We start from the raw sequence: 16119 nt of genomic DNA, 5'->3' as shown, positions 1-16119 counted from the left end.
ATTAAATATCAAAATATCTTCTTTCTAGTCACACAGAGTCTTTTTTTTATATATATATATATATATATAATCAGTCAAATTAGCTCTAAACAATGTATTTAGATAAATAACACTGATTTATGTTTTTGTTCCAGGTCATGGAGTTTTTTATGTTAAGTCAGTGTTTTTTTTTGGAGTTAACTGTACTAAAATGTATAAAGCCTAATGTGTATACAGTGTATTTATTTATTTATTTGTTTATTTTTGATGCGCTAAAAAGAAGAGATTGCTATGAAAATTTTAAATTTGCAATTGAACCAACACTGTTATTCGGTAAAGAAAAAAAAAAAAAACCTAATTAATAATAATAATAATAATAATAAAGGTAATTAATTTGACAGCTCTAGAAACTTGTGTCATTTTGAACCCCACAAGAAAACAAATTACAACTTTGATAAAAGTAACCTATTTTATAATTTCTTTTTTAAACAAACAAAAATGTCAGAATAATATTTTAGAAAAAATTATATAGTATAGTAAATAATAGTATAGTATAAAATATAGTATATAAGTGTATAGTGTAAATCTATTATGAGCTACATATTTTCCCAGATTTCTCCATTTATTTATTGCCATAACTGTAACCTATAGGACTATAAAACAGAACAGAAACATATTATGTGTGGTCACTTTACCAATTTCCATAACAACTTCTTAGAGTCTGGCGTGGAGTAATATAAAATATATACATAAATACGTACATACATAAACACTTTTAAATAGCATAAGTCAAGTTGGTGGATTGCTATGAAAAGAAAAAGGATGCAGAACAACCTGCAAAGCAAAACCAGGTAGCATTTTGTTATGATCAAATCAATGCAGATGCAATGTGTGGTGCAGATAAAGCTAAACATGTGACATCAGGAAATTAATATAAAACAAATGAGCATTTGTTGGTCCAACCCTGGTTTCACAGACAAGGTTTTAGGTCTAGTCCCAGACTAAAATGTAAGTCTGAGCTGTTTCAACTGAAATAAACACTGATTGATCTTAAAATATGTCAGTGTCCTTGTTTTGTCTCAAGATGCACATCAGTAATGCTTTTTTTTTCATACACACAAGGCATGTGTATAAAAAATTACTTAAAGGGATACTCCACCCCAAAATGAAAATTTTGTCATTAATCACTTACCCCCATGTCGTTCCAAACCCGTAAAAGCTTCGTTCATCTTCGGAACACAGTTTAAGATATTTTGGATGAAAACCGGGAGGACTGTGACTGTCCCATAGACTGCCAAGTAAATAACAGTGTCAAGAAAACAAAAATAATGACTTTATTCAACAATTCCTTTGTCAACAGTCTCCTCTGTGTCTCTCCATATCATGCTGCATACGCTCTTCTGTATCATCCGCACCACAAGGATGCACTGTTAAAGTCATTATGTTTTCTTTGCTTACAAAAAGTGTTCCCGTCGCTTCATATAACCCAGATTTCATGTCTGATGGCAGATGGAGTATTCTGACGATGACTTTCATACCTTTTATGGACCTTGAAACTGTTAAGACTGTAGACAAACAAAGCTTTTAGGGTTTTGGAACGACATGGAAGTAAGTGATTAATGAAAAACATTTCATTTTGGGGTGGAGTATCCCTTTAAATGTCCTAATTGAACCATGGCCTGATCCTGGCTTAGTCTAAGCCCTGTCTTTGAAACCATACCTAAAGGTTTTACTTTTTTCAAACTTAGTCTGATGATCTGTTGTCACCAATTAAAACAGTAAAGCATTAGAAGGCTTTAAAATATCCCTTACTCTAATGCAACACGTGTACAGGCAGTTTGGCTGATGTGCTGCCTTCGACATCATAGTCATGAGTGAAGGCTTTGGAACTGTGCACATTCTTGTGGTGAATCCAATAGGTCAAAGTTATGCATGATTAACATGACCAAGTTAACCCCTGCTGGTAGATGTCATAACTACACCATCTAGCTGCATAACCTTTCCATTGAAGGCCTTTTTATAATGTAGCCACGTGTATTCTGATTAAATACTTGAAATGCAAATCTTGAATATATATATATATATATATATATATATATATATATATATATATATATATATATATATATATATATATGGAATTTAACGCTTACACTCTATTTTCTGTTTTAATAAGAATTATTGAACACAGGAAAGAAAACAGAGACTGTAAAGCCATTTCATGGAATTTTTAATAATCAGCAAAACAGGAATCACATGATTTTCCAGTGATTACAATGAATAAATACAAAAACAAGTTTTAATATGTTTTTCTTCTGTCCAGTAATATAGTTTTAAACCTTACAGTATGTAATATATTATGTAATACATGTAGGCAAGCACCATTTTTAATGAATTACTTAAAAAAAGTATTAATTCACATTTCATTTAAAAATGCTGATACTGCAGCAGAAGGTCTTCACTGGGTTCCTTGGCAGTCTGAAAGAGAAAAGATCCTAAACATTAAACAAAACTGAAAGACATGGCATGAAGACCGCAAAGCAAAATTAAATCTGCAAGTTGAATCTGACTTTCCATAATTACTGTGTCACAAGCAGATGAATCCAAATGTAATTTCAAACACATGTCCTCTGAAGTTTGTGGAATGTAAGTGTTCTCTAAATTATCAACTTTGAAAGAATGGCATCTTCAGAGTGGCAATAGTACCACCTACACCTACTAGGATGGTGTTGGTCATTGCCTTCAAGCTGTTCCAGAGGTCTCTGTGACTTTTATGTCCTCCTCTAACTCCTCCAAACCCGCCTGAGTCATGAGATCAGAGATGTTCTTCTCCAAGTCATCGATTCGTGTACTCATCTCATCAAGTATTAGAATTAAGACAAATCTTCTTTTAAATAAGCTATCATCTCACAGCCAATCTAGAAATCATGAATTTTCTTCTACTAAATAAAGGTTTTGATTATGTACAGTACATAAAGACATTAGTGCATTCCACTCAATTAAGCTACAATTAGTTACTCAATTAATTACAGTTATTTACACTGATATAATCATGCATATGGGGAAGGATATTTCGCCCAATAATCTGGTCTGACATGGTCTGGAACTTGTCCTGCATCTGCTGCAGCAAGGTCTGTACCTGAACAGAAGAAAAAAATATATATATTAAACAAGCAATCAGCTTAAAACTCACAAAAAATAGTGAATGAACACTGCGTCAAACAAGCATAAACGAAATCCATCTAGAATCGTGTGGGCTTTGCGTGGGCTTCCCACACAGGAGTAAAAACAGCAGTTTAAGGGCATGCTCCCCGCCCACGCGTGGAACTGAAACCATAGTAACAAGGGAACCCTCGTCTCAAAAATTGTATAATCACACAAGATACCTAACAATGAAATAAAGAAACGTTCGTTGTATAACCCTTCTGAAAATAAATTCCATCTACATTCTAATCTGATTTAACTATAGGTTTGATGAAGAGAGAAAACATTTGAAAACACATGGAACTCATAAGAGTAATCTCTCACTACAAGTTCGCGACGGAGCTATTAATGAATGAGGAGTTACAAGAGGCAAATCACAGCACTTCGCACTTCTCATTAAACAATAATTCACACTGGCTTGTGAAATGAACGTGACTGAATACTAGGCGACAGTAAGTGCACGACCCAGTATTGTAACCTCGGTAAAAAAAAATAAAAAAAATAAAAAAAAATAAAATAAAATAATAATAATAATATATATCAAATACCACAACAGTCAGGTCCTGAGATGTTTTAGGGTCCTTCTCAGACATAGCCTGTATCTTCTTTAACAATTCCTACGTGTCTTCGAGTGATCGTTATGCTTGTGTGATCAAGAGTCTTGTCACGGCTGTACAGTACTGTGTGATGTATTCAGTGTAGAAACTGCCGTGGAAGCAGTTGCTGATTTCGTTGTGAAGGGGTTTGGTCAGTGAACTAAAGTCAATAGAGCGACTTATGCTGTTTTAGCTGTGATCATTTTTATGTCCTAAAGGGGGCGCTCGATGGCTCAAAAAAGCGAGTCCCAGTAGATTCTGAATCTCTGCAAATCTAGCTGACAACTGTATTCAGTATATTTGATTAATAATAATAATAATACTTAAACATTTTGAGAAAAATATAGATTAAAGAAATATTATGCCATTAACGAAAAGATTGAGGGATAAAGGGGGGAATTGTAACTAAATTTATTCAGTTGAACTGTATGAATAGTGACAATATAGGTAGAAATAAAGTCCTGTTTTTTGCCTTTTGATATTTTATATTAGACGTCTAGAATAAATAAGTTATATTATAATATTTAATGGATTAGCCCAACTAAAACGCATTAAAATGATTATTAATCAGAATCAGAATCAGAAAGAGCTATATTGCCAAGTATGTTTGTGCATACAAGGAATTTGTTTTAGTGACATAAGCTTCCAGTACACAGAGACAACAACAACACACAGAAAAAATAAATAAATAAATAAAAATATTGCAACATAAATCGGAAAATAAATAAATTGTATGAACAGTTGTGCTATAGATGATAATGGAGTAGAATAGAGTGAGATGCAGGGATGTACTAGGATGGAGGGGTAACAAATAAATATAAGGATATTGCATAAGTGGGGAACATTTAACTGTTCATGAGGTAGATTGCCTGGGGAAAGAAACTGTTCTTGTGCCTGACTGTCCTGGTATTTGCGACTCTGAAGCGCCGGCCAGATGGCAAAAGTTCAAAAAGGGGGTAACTTGGATGTGAGGGATCCAGAGTGATTTTCTGAGCCCTTTTCCTCACTCGGGATGTATACAGTTCTTGAAGGGTGGGCAGGGGAGCACCAATAATCCTTTCAGCAGTCCGAACCGTTCTCTGTAGTCTTCTGACAGTTATTGAAGTACACAGGACAGACTCAGTGATGGCTGAGTAGAACTGTGTGAGCAGCTCCTGTGGCAGGTTAAACTTCTTCAGCTGGCGAAGGAAGTACAACCTTTGTTGGGCCTTTTTAACAATGGAGTCAATGTGATTGTCCCACTTCAGGTCCTGAGAGATGGTGGTTCCCAGGAATCTGAATGGGACTATACAAGTCTTATAGAGTCTGTTAAATAAAAGAAGAAAATTTCTTTATGATTAATAGAATTGTCACTGGTTTCTCCATCAACAAATTATAGCATTTGAGACTTTTTTATTCTATTTAAGATGTTTAAGACCTTTTACAGCCTTTTGACATTGTCAAACTTTTTAGTTTAACAGACTGTCAGGACAGCTGAAAGGCTAATTTACGCATTTAGCAGATGCTTTTATCCAAAGCGACTTACATTGTATTCAGGCTACACAATTTATTTTTTATTTTTTTTAACCAGTATGTGTGTTCCCTGGGAATTGAACCCATGGCCTTTTGCACTGCTAACGCAATGCTCTACCACTGTCTGCACTTCTCCTATCAGGCAGACGCTACAGATCTCTGTGCACCAGAACATCTAGACATAAAGACAGTTTTCCCCCCATGCCATCTCCATCTTAAACAGCTTACGCAGATTTCCAGCAACTGCCTGTCTTTCAAGTATTATGTAAATACATATGCATATTTTGTTTATACAACTGTACAGTAAATAATGCACAAATCTGTACATAAATCTTCTGTTTCACATTTTACCACATTGTTATTATTATTATTATTTATTTTTTACTTTAGTCTTATTTAATTGTTCTATCTGTTCTCATGTCATATGTATGTATGTATGTATGTACCAAGAGCTCCTAAAAAAAACCCACAACAAATTCCTTGTGTGTTTGCGCACACTTGGCGGATAACGCTAATTCTGATTCCACTTTCAGCCCCGCGGATGCCCAACCCGTAGCCTACTACATAGGCAATTTGCTAGATTTTAATTATTTTAGATTATTAGATTATTACGAACCAAATTTTCGCCAAGCGCCCCCTTTCGAAGATAAATGTTTATTTCGTGTCGTACAGATGCTTGGCCATTCCACTGGTTTAGGATTAAAGGCTACGTCACTGGCAACCGAAATGACCACAGGAAAGCAGTCCCATTATTTATATACACCTGCGTAGTGTACTAGGCTAAAAGCAAACACAAACCATTGAATTGGAACAGATAAACTCAGTTTCCCATGAATACACTTTATCGCGACTACCGCAAAGAATCATGGGAATTGTTGTTTATTCGTCATTGGATTCAGTGCCGTCTGTCAGCAAATTTCATTGTTTGAACTACATGTCCCATAAACGCTTTGAGAGAAAATTTTACATTGCAACAACAATTTGACCGCAAGGGGTTTCTGGAGTCAGTTGACATCGTCGACTTCAGCGAGGCGCGCCGGAGGCGACACGCAGACGGTTTTTTTTTTTTTTTTTTTGGGAGAACTTTGATAATTTTCCCCACTTCGTCGAAAAGGGATAATAGCGCGAACGTACATTAATATTACTAACATTAGTTGCAAAAACATGCTGGATGCCTGGTTTTATCATTGGTTCTTCTTTACTTGGTGGTCCGTTAGAACTGCCAGCTGGATTATTTTTTGCAGCGCTGCTTGCTGACCAAAATTAAGTTACTTAATCTTTCCCGGGATTTAAGATCCAACGATATTTCATTGGACCAGTTTGTAAAACGAAGTTAAATCGTCGTTTGAATCATTCTGATGCTCAGCTAGCTAGACTACAGCTAGTCAGCCGGGGCTCGCTGCGCCCAAGCCGGGCGAAGATTGACGCGGCACGGTGTCACCCAACTGAAGAGGATCGAGCTTATTAGGCGACAATGCTTGAAATAATGTCCGAACACCAAGGTGAGGAAACCCAAGAACTGAATTTCAAATATTCAAACTTTTACCATGTTGTGATAGGTAACACCCATCATCAACGTTCAGCTTTAGCAAAGCCAGCTAACTTAGCCTGTTAGCAGCTTTAATACTGCAGTAACTTTTCCTACTCTTTAGTTTAGCAGACCGGTGTCACTAGTAAACTTTTTCCAGTGTCACTAGTAAACTTTGTCCATTGTCAGACACGTTGTAATGTTTTATTATGGTCATGAAAAAGAGGACATTTTACTGCGCCGTCGAGTTGGCTCACACAGGGATTAGCCCAGCTGCTATCTTGTGCAATGGAGTGAAATTACTCCTGTTGATTGTAGACATTTGTTAAAGCTGTAACTCATAAATAATGTAAACATTCCTGATATCCAACCACTGATTTATGTTCAGATGATTTCATGGGCACGTTTACAAAAGCAGCGTTGCGCATTTTGTCTTCGCAAAGTAAACAGCTCAGTTTCAAATAAGTTGCTGTTATTGATCACTTTAACCAGGTGCCAGTTGAATCGTTTTCATTTGCTATACAGATCGGCTGTTTCTCGGATATTTCAATGCCATTTAAGGCAGAAATGTTGCCTTTTAAGACGGCTCACCGCTTAGCGTGGTAGCATATCTCTGCCTGAGTGTGACTCTTTGTTACGGGGGTCAGTGTATTGCCGATGGGGTCTCTTAAAACTTACCGATCTGGTCGGTGTAACTACTTCATGATTAACCATACATGCTTTTATAAGAGCTCCCAAACCAGAGAAGTTGTCTTGGCGTGCTTCGACGTCGAGAGTAAGGCTTTAAGCCACGTCCTCTCGTCTTTATGACTCTTTTAGCTTAAGGTGTTTGTCGCAAAATAATTTAGTTTTCTCCACAATTAAATTACCTTAGACCGTGTGGATATGTGGATGTAAAATGGGGTTCTGCTCACCTGAATTTTAATTTCAATAAAAGCAGGGTGTCGGCAGCAATAGCACAGTTAGCGCGTTAGCTTGCCGTCGAAAACGCACTTTCATCAGGTTTGTGAGAATGAAACCCGCACGAGTCGATTCCAAATGCAACGTTTTCTCGGTTAAACGAGTTATTTAGCCATGAATTAATGGTATTCTCTCCCCTTCCTTTTTCTACATAGATTCATTACTGAAATGCAAAGCAGAGACTCCGGTAAGTCAAACAAGGAAATAAGATATTCCTCCTACAGATGGCAGTGCTTGTCCGAGTGCTAATAAATAATGTTCATGTCCAGCCATCAGGGAGGAAAAAGAGGACAGTGGAGGACTTCAACAAGTTTTGCAGTTTTGTTCTTGCGTATGCTGGTTACATCCCTTCTCCAAAAGAGGTAAGAATGGAGTATAGTTTCACATTTAGGTGTGGTTTAATGCATTAAAGCCCTTTTTAAATTCCTGTTCCCGGAAACCTCCTAGTGCTGCACCTTTTTGACACCCATTCCAAGCATGTACTGATGTGCTGTGAGTAGAATACAGCCGATACTGGATTTTGCAGTTAAATATAACCAAGTTAACCGATTAATTGGCCGGTGGTTTTTAAAAACAGTATTTTAAAAAAATAGTGCTGAAATGTATTACAAAATTAACAATATTGACGTAATCATGAAAATGTTTTATAATGTTTAAAATAAATTAAGTAAGCTGTGCCTCATTATACAGATTGTTTTCTATATTATAAAAAATATAAATTTTTTACAAGATGGGAGAATGATATAAATAAAATCACTGGTCTGCACAGTATATATAATGTCCATGTGCCCTCATGTCAACACTCTACTGTACTAATTTTTTTAGATGTATATATTTTACATTATTTTGTGTTTCTTTTGCATATAACTAAAGTGTATTTTGTAAGAACAGAGGACAGATATATAGAAAACTGACTGTTCTGTGTAACACAAAACAAACCTGCTAATTTGCGAATAATCTAAGAATCCAAGAAGCAGCTATTGGTGCCAATGATTTAAATAAGGTGTGCTCAATTAAGGAGGCATCTGAAACATGCCGTGTTTGGGGAATTCCAGGATTATCTTAACCACAGGTTTAAGGCCCTGATATACTTCAAACGAAATCAAAGAACGAACTGATATGACGTCATTTCGAACAAAATCAGGCCAAACTGAAGTTCAGAGTAAAGATAAAAGAAGAGTAAAGATATAAGGTAGCAAGTACCAAATATATGTTTCAAATAAATGTTACACCATACTGTTGCTGTTGTTCTTTCAATAAGCGAATTTAAAGGGTATACAGTAAATGAAATGTCAAACGAATATACAATAATAAACCTTTGTTTTTATCAAAACGATTTATCCAGTTTAATAAAATAAATGAACACTAATATAATAAAGCAACAAACTGATTCCAATATTTTTTTCCCCACATCATGCTAAAGTTTTCAGACTATGAGCCATTCACAACTTCCCATAAAGGACTGATTATGGAATGGTTCTTTTGTATTGCAAACATGATACTTGACACTGAATTGCTTCTAATCATTATTCTTTTGTCTATAATATTCTGACCGTTGGGCCCCGTCTCACACCTAGATTGCCTACACTTCTTCATTTCATCGTTGTTTTGTTTAGGGGATACACGCAAGCGTCGTGAGACATGTTTACATTAATCTACACTCCGCCTCCAGCAGCGCGGGGGTGTTGGAAAGTTTGTTAACAGTATACTGTCGCTCAGCCTTTTCGAACTTCTTTTTGCCACGAAACGAAAATGAACTTCGTTTGAAGTATATCGGGGCCTTTACATAGTTTACCCAGGTCTGGCCAGTCCTGCTCCTTGAAGGCCACCATCCTGCAGAATTTAGCTCCAACCACAATTAAACACACCTGAACCAATGTCTTCAGGATTACAGGAATCTTTCAGGCAGGTATTTTGCGACAAGCTGGAGCTAAACTCTGCAGGTCCAAGATTGGGCTCCCCATGATTTAACCTGTGCTGTCAATGTGTGTTTTCCACTGAATATCTTCTTTAGCACCTGCACTGTTTTTTTTTTTCCCAACCTGCATTTGTAAAAGTCAGTAATGGCATGACCAAAAATCATGCGATCCATCTAGATATCTGTCTCTGTCCACAGGAAAGGCCATGGTCACCAGCATCCTCCAGTTCTCCAAACAGCTCTGGTGCTTCAGGTGAAGGCAGCGTTTTAGGTGGAGCGAGTTCTAACATGGCTCCCAACTGGAGTCACGGCACGTCGGACTTGCACACCATCCATACCTTTGTTCGCAAGGCTCGTGCCAATAAGAGCAACAAGAGCATGAGGCGGCTGTCATCTGACAGCACCATAATGGGTAAAATGTGTTTAAAAGACAATTTCTATGAGGGTCAGGTGGCCAGCAAAGCTGAGCGCAAAAAGGACAAGAAGCTGAAGCGACTTTCTCTAGGTTCAGGCGCTGGTGATGGCAGCAGCGTTGGCGAGAAGCGTGCAAGGATCAAGCGTAGTAAAAATCCCAAACAGTCCAAAGCCCTTAAGAAGCTTAAGAGCTCGGCCCACAGCGAGACAGACTCCGAGAATGGTCTCGGGCATGGAGAGGAGCTTTTGGACCAGGGAGCAGCGGCTGAGCGCAGACTACAGGCCCAGGTGAAAGAAGAAAAGGAGGAAGCCACCAGAGAGGCAGATATGAGTTCCAGTGAAGGCGAGACTTGGATAGCGGATGAAGACATAATGGTAGAGTCAGGTGGGTTTATTAGGGACTGAAGAAGATTTAGATGGTTTGGAGATGCTTGTAAATAATCATTGAAGGATTTTAATATTTTGATACTGAATTTTATGTCAGTGTGGTGAAATATGTAATCTCTGTGTATAATTTCAGTATCACATGATCCTTCATAAATCATTTTTTGTCTGTATACACACACACACACACACACACACACACACACACACACACATAATATTATTATTATTATTTTTATTATTATTTATTTCATTTTTAAAAAACTTTTTTTATATATATATAATTTCATTAATGATTTTATAAGTTAAATACAAATTTTTAAAATAATTTTATGCGTCTTTTACTTACAGGGGATGATTCATGGGACTTGATCACCTGTTACTGCGGTAAACCCTTTGCAGGACGGCCCATGATTGAATGTAGTCAGTGCAGTGTGTGGGTGCACCTCTCTTGCGCCAAAATTAAGAAGTCTAACGTCCCTGACATATTTAACTGCCACAAATGCAGAGACTCTCGACGGTCAAGTCATAAGAAAGACACTTAGATGAGGGGTGTTCATTCCCTCAATGCGCTGAATGTTCCCAGTTCTCCAGTTTTTGTATCCAAAACAATTTTTAGTTTCAAAATCCATTTTGTTCCTCTCTTTCTTTGCAGTTCTAGTTTTGGCGACCAGTTACTCCTTACATGCTTAACAGTCAATAGTCTCCATTGCAGAGTTCACTGAGAAATAATGTTTGAATCGATCACTTACCTCCTGAGTTGGTAATTGATCTTGGCTCATTTGTAACTATTCCACAGATATGTACACTATTCTTTGTCACACAAAATTGTAATTTGTTTAAAGTAAGCAGCTTACATATTTAGTAAGTGGCACAATTTTCTTTTGGAGAAGTTGGAGAAGCCACACTACATTTTCACAGATGTATACTATATTGGTTACTTTGGAGAGAGTCTATTTAAAAGTGTAAAAAAAAAAAAGACCTACGAAATACAGAAAAAATGTTGTCATGATTTTGCCAAAAAGCTGCTATGAGAGATTGTTGACACTGCTGTTACTAGAAAATGCATTATTTCTTGGTGAACCGGGCAGTTGATCTTTTTTCACTGGGATAGATTCCATTGTTTGAAGACTAATAGATAATTCATAATAATTTCCTGTAGGTGACATAAGACCATTTGATTACAACCTCTTAATTTGATATTTATGTAAGAAATCGCACCCAAATGGACTTGACCAGTCAGCTAACATGTATTAGATTTTCAGATATAGCGCTATACGAGTCATTTAAGCAGGGATTGCATTTAGTTGCAATTATTGATATCAAACATCTAATTCTACTGGTAATATATAGTATATTAACTCATGTACTTTGTCGAAGAAGCTATCAATACTGTTTGGTCTTTAATTACTTGCACAACATAGTTTTTTTGTTTAGTTTTTTTTTTTTCTCAATGTGTTCCAATTTTTGGAAGATTTCAGTTTAAAAAGATGTAAATGCTAGTTTTAGGAGCTTTGCTGAAGCTTTCCTCGAATGAAATGGTTGTAATTATTGATTTCAAGAAGTGTTTGGGGGTTTTAAACTCTGAGAACTGGTGACGATGACACATTTATGCTACAAGCTCTTTCTTTTGAAATAGTTTGGAGACTATTGTTTGAGTTTTTTTCCTTTGTGGTTTATTTGTGAAGCAAGGGGGATTGGAAATCCCCAAAAGCCAGACTTCTCTCGCTTCATGTTTCACACATATCACAGATTTTGAGAAGTGTACATATCTGAAAGTGAAGAGAAAAGCAAAGCAAATGGTTTATTTTATTTTTATTTTTTTGCATCTGATATTGTTTTCTTTAACTACCTGGAGAAATAAAACTTTTCTTTATCGGGGTTAGAATGTCTTATTTTCCTAATCTAACTTTTGTGTTGAGATGCGTCATGTATTTTTTGATTTAAAACAAGTTGAAAGAACATTAGACAAGATTGAATAGTTTATCCATGTACATTTTATTTTGCAGCAACACCAGAACAGTGTCTGTCAGTTTGCACCCCACTAGAGGGAGCCGGTAAGCTAATATTGGAAAAACATAAATACAAATAAATAAGTCACAGTTTATAAACCTGAGATGCAATGACTTAATAGAAACTAAAAGTTCAATCAACTGGATTAAAAAAAAAAGAAACCACTCAAGTGAAAAAGGACCAAAACTAAACAACATAAGCGGTCCTTTTTAATGGTATACATCATCTGTTAGTTTGATTACTTTGCATCGTATTCCTTAAAATCTTCAGGTTCCTCCTAAGGGGGAAAAATCATATATTTTTAAAGTCATAGGATATGCAATCTGTTTAGTTCAAATATATGCAGCCAACTTTGGTTTTCTCTGTTTGAAAATACCTTTCTGTTCCTGGAAGACAAGTAGGAGCTGCCAATGGGGTCCAAAGGAACAGTGAGCCTCCTCCTATTCAGGATAATAAATGTAGGAATCGAGTGTGAATTTAGGCTTGACTACATTGAGATAATGTCCACAGAGAACTAAGAGTTCCATATGCAAAAAAATAAAAAAAACTGGAAAGCTCTTCACCAATTGTAAAATAAATAGACATTTAAAGGAATTTAATACTATGAGGTTAAATATAGCTCTTAAAATAAAAATGTTCTATTAATTTTTATTTAACTTGTATTTAAAAAGTTTAATATGAATATTTTTTAATACAATAACATAAAATAACAGTAAATATTTCTACTTGCCTCTTATCCTTGTTTTTGCGGCGGTTGCTGTTTGCTGGTTGCACATTGATGTGTTCCATAGGGGGAAAGAAATCAGGGGTCTTGGCGGGATTGGGTTCCCAGTCCCGAGTCATTTCCCCTTCATTTCCTGGGAACAAGTCTGCCAGATCAGAGAGCTCATAGATGTGTGGTGACATCTCCTGATCTGACCTGTGATTGCTCTGCAGGGGATCAGATGCATTTTAATATATGTGACATATTAAAGTGTTTTAATTGCAATGCTATATTAAAAGCTGCATATAAATGTATATTCTCTCAAGAAGAGAATTAACTCCACGTATAATGAATGTGATATTTACTCTTTTCACTCGCAGTCTGTCTGGTATCAGGAAAGCACAAAGCTCGTCCATCAAGAAGTAGACAACCAGAATAAGTAGCAAACACCTGGAGCACGTCATCTGAGGGTACAACACCACACAACATGATGTTTAGAAACTACTTTTTCTATTTAAAATTTTTGCATGTATTAAAATAAACAGCAAACATAATAAGCTGATTAGAAATTGTAAAAAAAAAAAATGCAGCAAATTCAGCACATTTATAGGACAAACTTCAGAATTGAATTAAAGTATATTGTGTTTTTAATATTTACCTTCTTGACAAATTAGTCTGTCCTTTGGAAGTTTCTTCAGGAGTTGTTTGACAGTCCTGCTCGGTTCCTACTTGTGTGTTAATGTTGCCTTGCCGTCCTCTTTGTCAAGGGCATGTGTGTTTTGGGTATTTGTAGACCTGATGCTGGGGTGGGTTTATATAGGATGACCAAGAGATTATGGATAAAGGGAGTGTGTGTGTCTGGCATGACTTCGCCCACCCTCCGAAAAGATTAGAACATAATTAAAGCATCGTTTTGGTTGTTGTTAGAATGTTCTAGTTCAAACTCAGGTTAACAGGTTGACAATATCTACATTGAGCATCCACACAGAATCTTGCAAGAGAATTAAAAATCAGTATTCATAATGACATGGAAGATTCTCATATGTTTATCTATATTTAAACTATGATGAATAAATGACTGATATAAAAATTGTACACTATATTGTCTGAAGAAATAAAAAATAAAACACTAAAAAAAATGCTACAAGTGAATTTAGGCATCACAAAATTATAATATACATGATTAAAAATTGGTATTTTTATATTGAAATTTGCCAAAGATTACATTTAAGTGTTATTAAACTTGTTGTTTTTAAGAAGAACTTTTAAGTGTTAAATGACAGAAAATTTAAACGTATATCAACCAATATGGATAAATTCATAAAATTTCTAATAATGGCTAATTAATGTTATGGTTCTGAAATATTTTGTATCTCTTGTGATTTTATTTGTAATTTTATGAGACATTTGATGCAAGCCTCTGCATTGTGACTAGTTGATATTTGTATACACTCTGAATGTTCTGTCCTTTGGAGACACTGTGTGTGGCCTGTTCAGGTATCAGATAATCTCGTCTCACCCAATTTCACAGTTTCAAAACATTGGATTCTCCGCCACGTACACCAAAATGCTCTCTCTCTCTCTTTCTCATTAGGGATGGTCGTAGTATTATCAGAGGAAACACACACAAGTTGAAAAAAGCAGGAGCGGCCTCTGCGGATGGCCTACCAGCAGTCTGACACGTTTTCTCTTTTCCTCTTTTCCCTCCCTATCCTAATTATTGCTATTTCTGGCAACAGAGGCCCCAGACATAGACTAGCTGTTGACAGTCAACCCATGGTGAAAATAAACTACCTTTACTAAACAAGGTCGGTGCAATCCACCCAGATCTCTGTCAACAGAGACTGAGAACAAATCATTGCTGCTGATTACTCTAATTAGTGTAAAGTGTGTCTGTGTGTGATCATTTCTGACAACCCCGCCTTCTCATTTCTGCCCTATAAGTACCCAGAATCTTCATGAGTTCCAAATTTAGAACAGTGAAATTCTAAAGAGTCCATTGCAGCACAAATATAACCCTTTTTGTTAAAAAATGGCAGAATCAGTAATGTTTATGATTACATGTGTAATGTATTGTGTATTTTCATTATAGAAATATTTATCGATACAGTAACATTTTTCCAGATAATAAAATGGGTGGTTGATTTTCAGCACTTCATATGGTGATTCAGTAAGATCTCAAGTAATATTTCAGAGTGCAGATTGCCCTACTCATTTACATCCCATGTCTTGAAATCTATGTATCAGTGTTTCTACAATACTGCTCACTACATTTGCAATTCATTAGATTCAAAATATATTTGTCTGGTTTACAGACTGCAATCAGTTCTGTCTTGTGAATCTTGAGCAAGTCAAAAGTGTATGCTGTTTCTTTTCTTTCAGTAACTACTGAGTCAGTATAACATGCAGCTAACTAGTAACTGTATTATAGTCAAGAGGCCATTCAAAATGCAGAACATTACACCTAACATCACATCTAAACCACAGATGTTATACAGGACATTACAGACAGAAACTATTGTAAATCTCTGTGGAAAATGCAGTCTCTTAATTGGACACTGAGAGCAAGATTTCAAGCTTTTGAGTTATACAAGCTGTTTTACTGCAGTTTGTGCAATGCCTGGATAGATAATTATTATCTGTGTTTAGCATTTTGTGGTGAATAACTATTTTGTAAATTCTTGAGGGGTTGAATAGCGTGTCGTTCATTTGGGCTTGAAGTAGCTGTACTTTCACCGTGTATTTTATTTTTTTATTAATAACTATTATATATTAAGGAATTGTAAAGGCAAAATAATAAAATAAATTCCCTCTGATTCTGTTTTCCTTAACCAGGCTTCTTTCGAATCAAAGGTTCTGATGCTCATCCAAGAATTTTGATTCATCAAAACATTTTACAGGTACAAGA

The 16119-nt window shown here is 35.9% G+C and overlaps 2 protein-coding genes and 1 long non-coding RNA gene across 8 annotated transcripts; 1 reads left to right on the top strand and 2 right to left on the bottom strand.

Moving 5' to 3' along the window:
- Nucleotides 1-2192: 2192 nt before the first annotated feature.
- On the bottom strand, nucleotides 2193-3976 carry LOC109106929 (heat shock factor-binding protein 1-like). 2 transcript variants are annotated; one of them, XM_042759917.1, is made up of 4 exons: nucleotides 3732-3976; nucleotides 3052-3118; nucleotides 2693-2843; nucleotides 2193-2457 (listed from the first exon to the last, which is right to left on the bottom strand). In XM_042759917.1, the coding sequence occupies exons 1-3, from the start codon at nucleotides 3774-3776 to the stop codon at nucleotides 2722-2724; spliced, it is 234 nt and encodes a 77-aa protein (XP_042615851.1). In that variant the 5' UTR covers nucleotides 3777-3976; the 3' UTR covers nucleotides 2193-2457; nucleotides 2693-2721. The 2 variants fall into 2 exon arrangements, with proteins under 2 accessions (XP_042615851.1, XP_018975746.1); XM_019120201.2 differs by having other exon boundaries at nucleotides 2699-2843; nucleotides 3732-3949.
- A 2316-nt stretch (nucleotides 3977-6292) lies between these two features.
- On the top strand, nucleotides 6293-16027 carry LOC109058011 (PHD finger protein 23B-like). Of its 5 annotated transcripts, XM_042759911.1 has the most exons (8): nucleotides 6293-6793; nucleotides 7935-7966; nucleotides 8049-8141; nucleotides 9896-10496; nucleotides 10847-10882; nucleotides 12505-12552; nucleotides 13592-13681; nucleotides 14806-16027. In XM_042759911.1, the coding sequence occupies exons 1-7, from the start codon at nucleotides 6766-6768 to the stop codon at nucleotides 13648-13650; spliced, it is 897 nt and encodes a 298-aa protein (XP_042615845.1). In that variant the 5' UTR covers nucleotides 6293-6765; the 3' UTR covers nucleotides 13651-13681; nucleotides 14806-16027. The 5 variants fall into 5 exon arrangements, with proteins under 5 accessions (XP_042615845.1, XP_042615847.1, XP_042615848.1 ...); XM_042759913.1 differs by lacking the exon at nucleotides 12505-12552; XM_042759914.1 differs by lacking the exons at nucleotides 10847-10882; nucleotides 12505-12552 and having other exon boundaries at nucleotides 6294-6793.
- LOC109058012 lies at nucleotides 13240-14845 on the bottom strand. Its single transcript, XR_002012363.2, has 4 exons — nucleotides 14731-14845; nucleotides 13870-14012; nucleotides 13577-13675; nucleotides 13240-13438 (listed from the first exon to the last, which is right to left on the bottom strand). It is a non-coding gene; the product is annotated as an uncharacterized LOC109058012 (long non-coding RNA).
- Nucleotides 16028-16119: the final 92 nt, after the last annotated feature.

The sequence above is a fragment of the Cyprinus carpio genome, chromosome A7 (assembly GCF_018340385.1).
Source record: "Cyprinus carpio isolate SPL01 chromosome A7, ASM1834038v1, whole genome shotgun sequence".
Taxonomy (NCBI): Eukaryota; Metazoa; Chordata; class Actinopteri; order Cypriniformes; family Cyprinidae; genus Cyprinus; species Cyprinus carpio.
This window is presented reverse-complemented; position numbering and strand designations above follow the sequence as displayed.

Coding starts and splice junctions, on each gene's coding strand:
- LOC109106929 (XM_042759917.1), bottom strand. CDS start 3,776: ATGTCTGAGAAGGACCCTAAAACATCTCAGGACCTGACTGTTGTG. Junction 3,119..3,731: donor CTCAGGACCTGACTGTTGTG/GTATTTGATATA, acceptor TCTTCTGTTCAG/GTACAGACCTTGCTGCAGCA. Junction 2,844..3,051: donor AGACCAGATTATTGGGCGAA/ATATCCTTCCCC, acceptor TAATTCTAATAC/TTGATGAGATGAGTACACGA.
- LOC109058011 (XM_019075227.2), top strand. CDS start 6,766: ATGCTTGAAATAATGTCCGAACACCAAG. Junction 7,967..8,048: donor AATGCAAAGCAGAGACTCCG/GTAAGTCAAACA, acceptor GTTCATGTCCAG/CCATCAGGGAGGAAAAAGAG. Junction 10,497..10,846: donor AGACATAATGGTAGAGTCAG/GTGGGTTTATTA, acceptor TTTTACTTACAG/GGGATGATTCATGGGACTTG.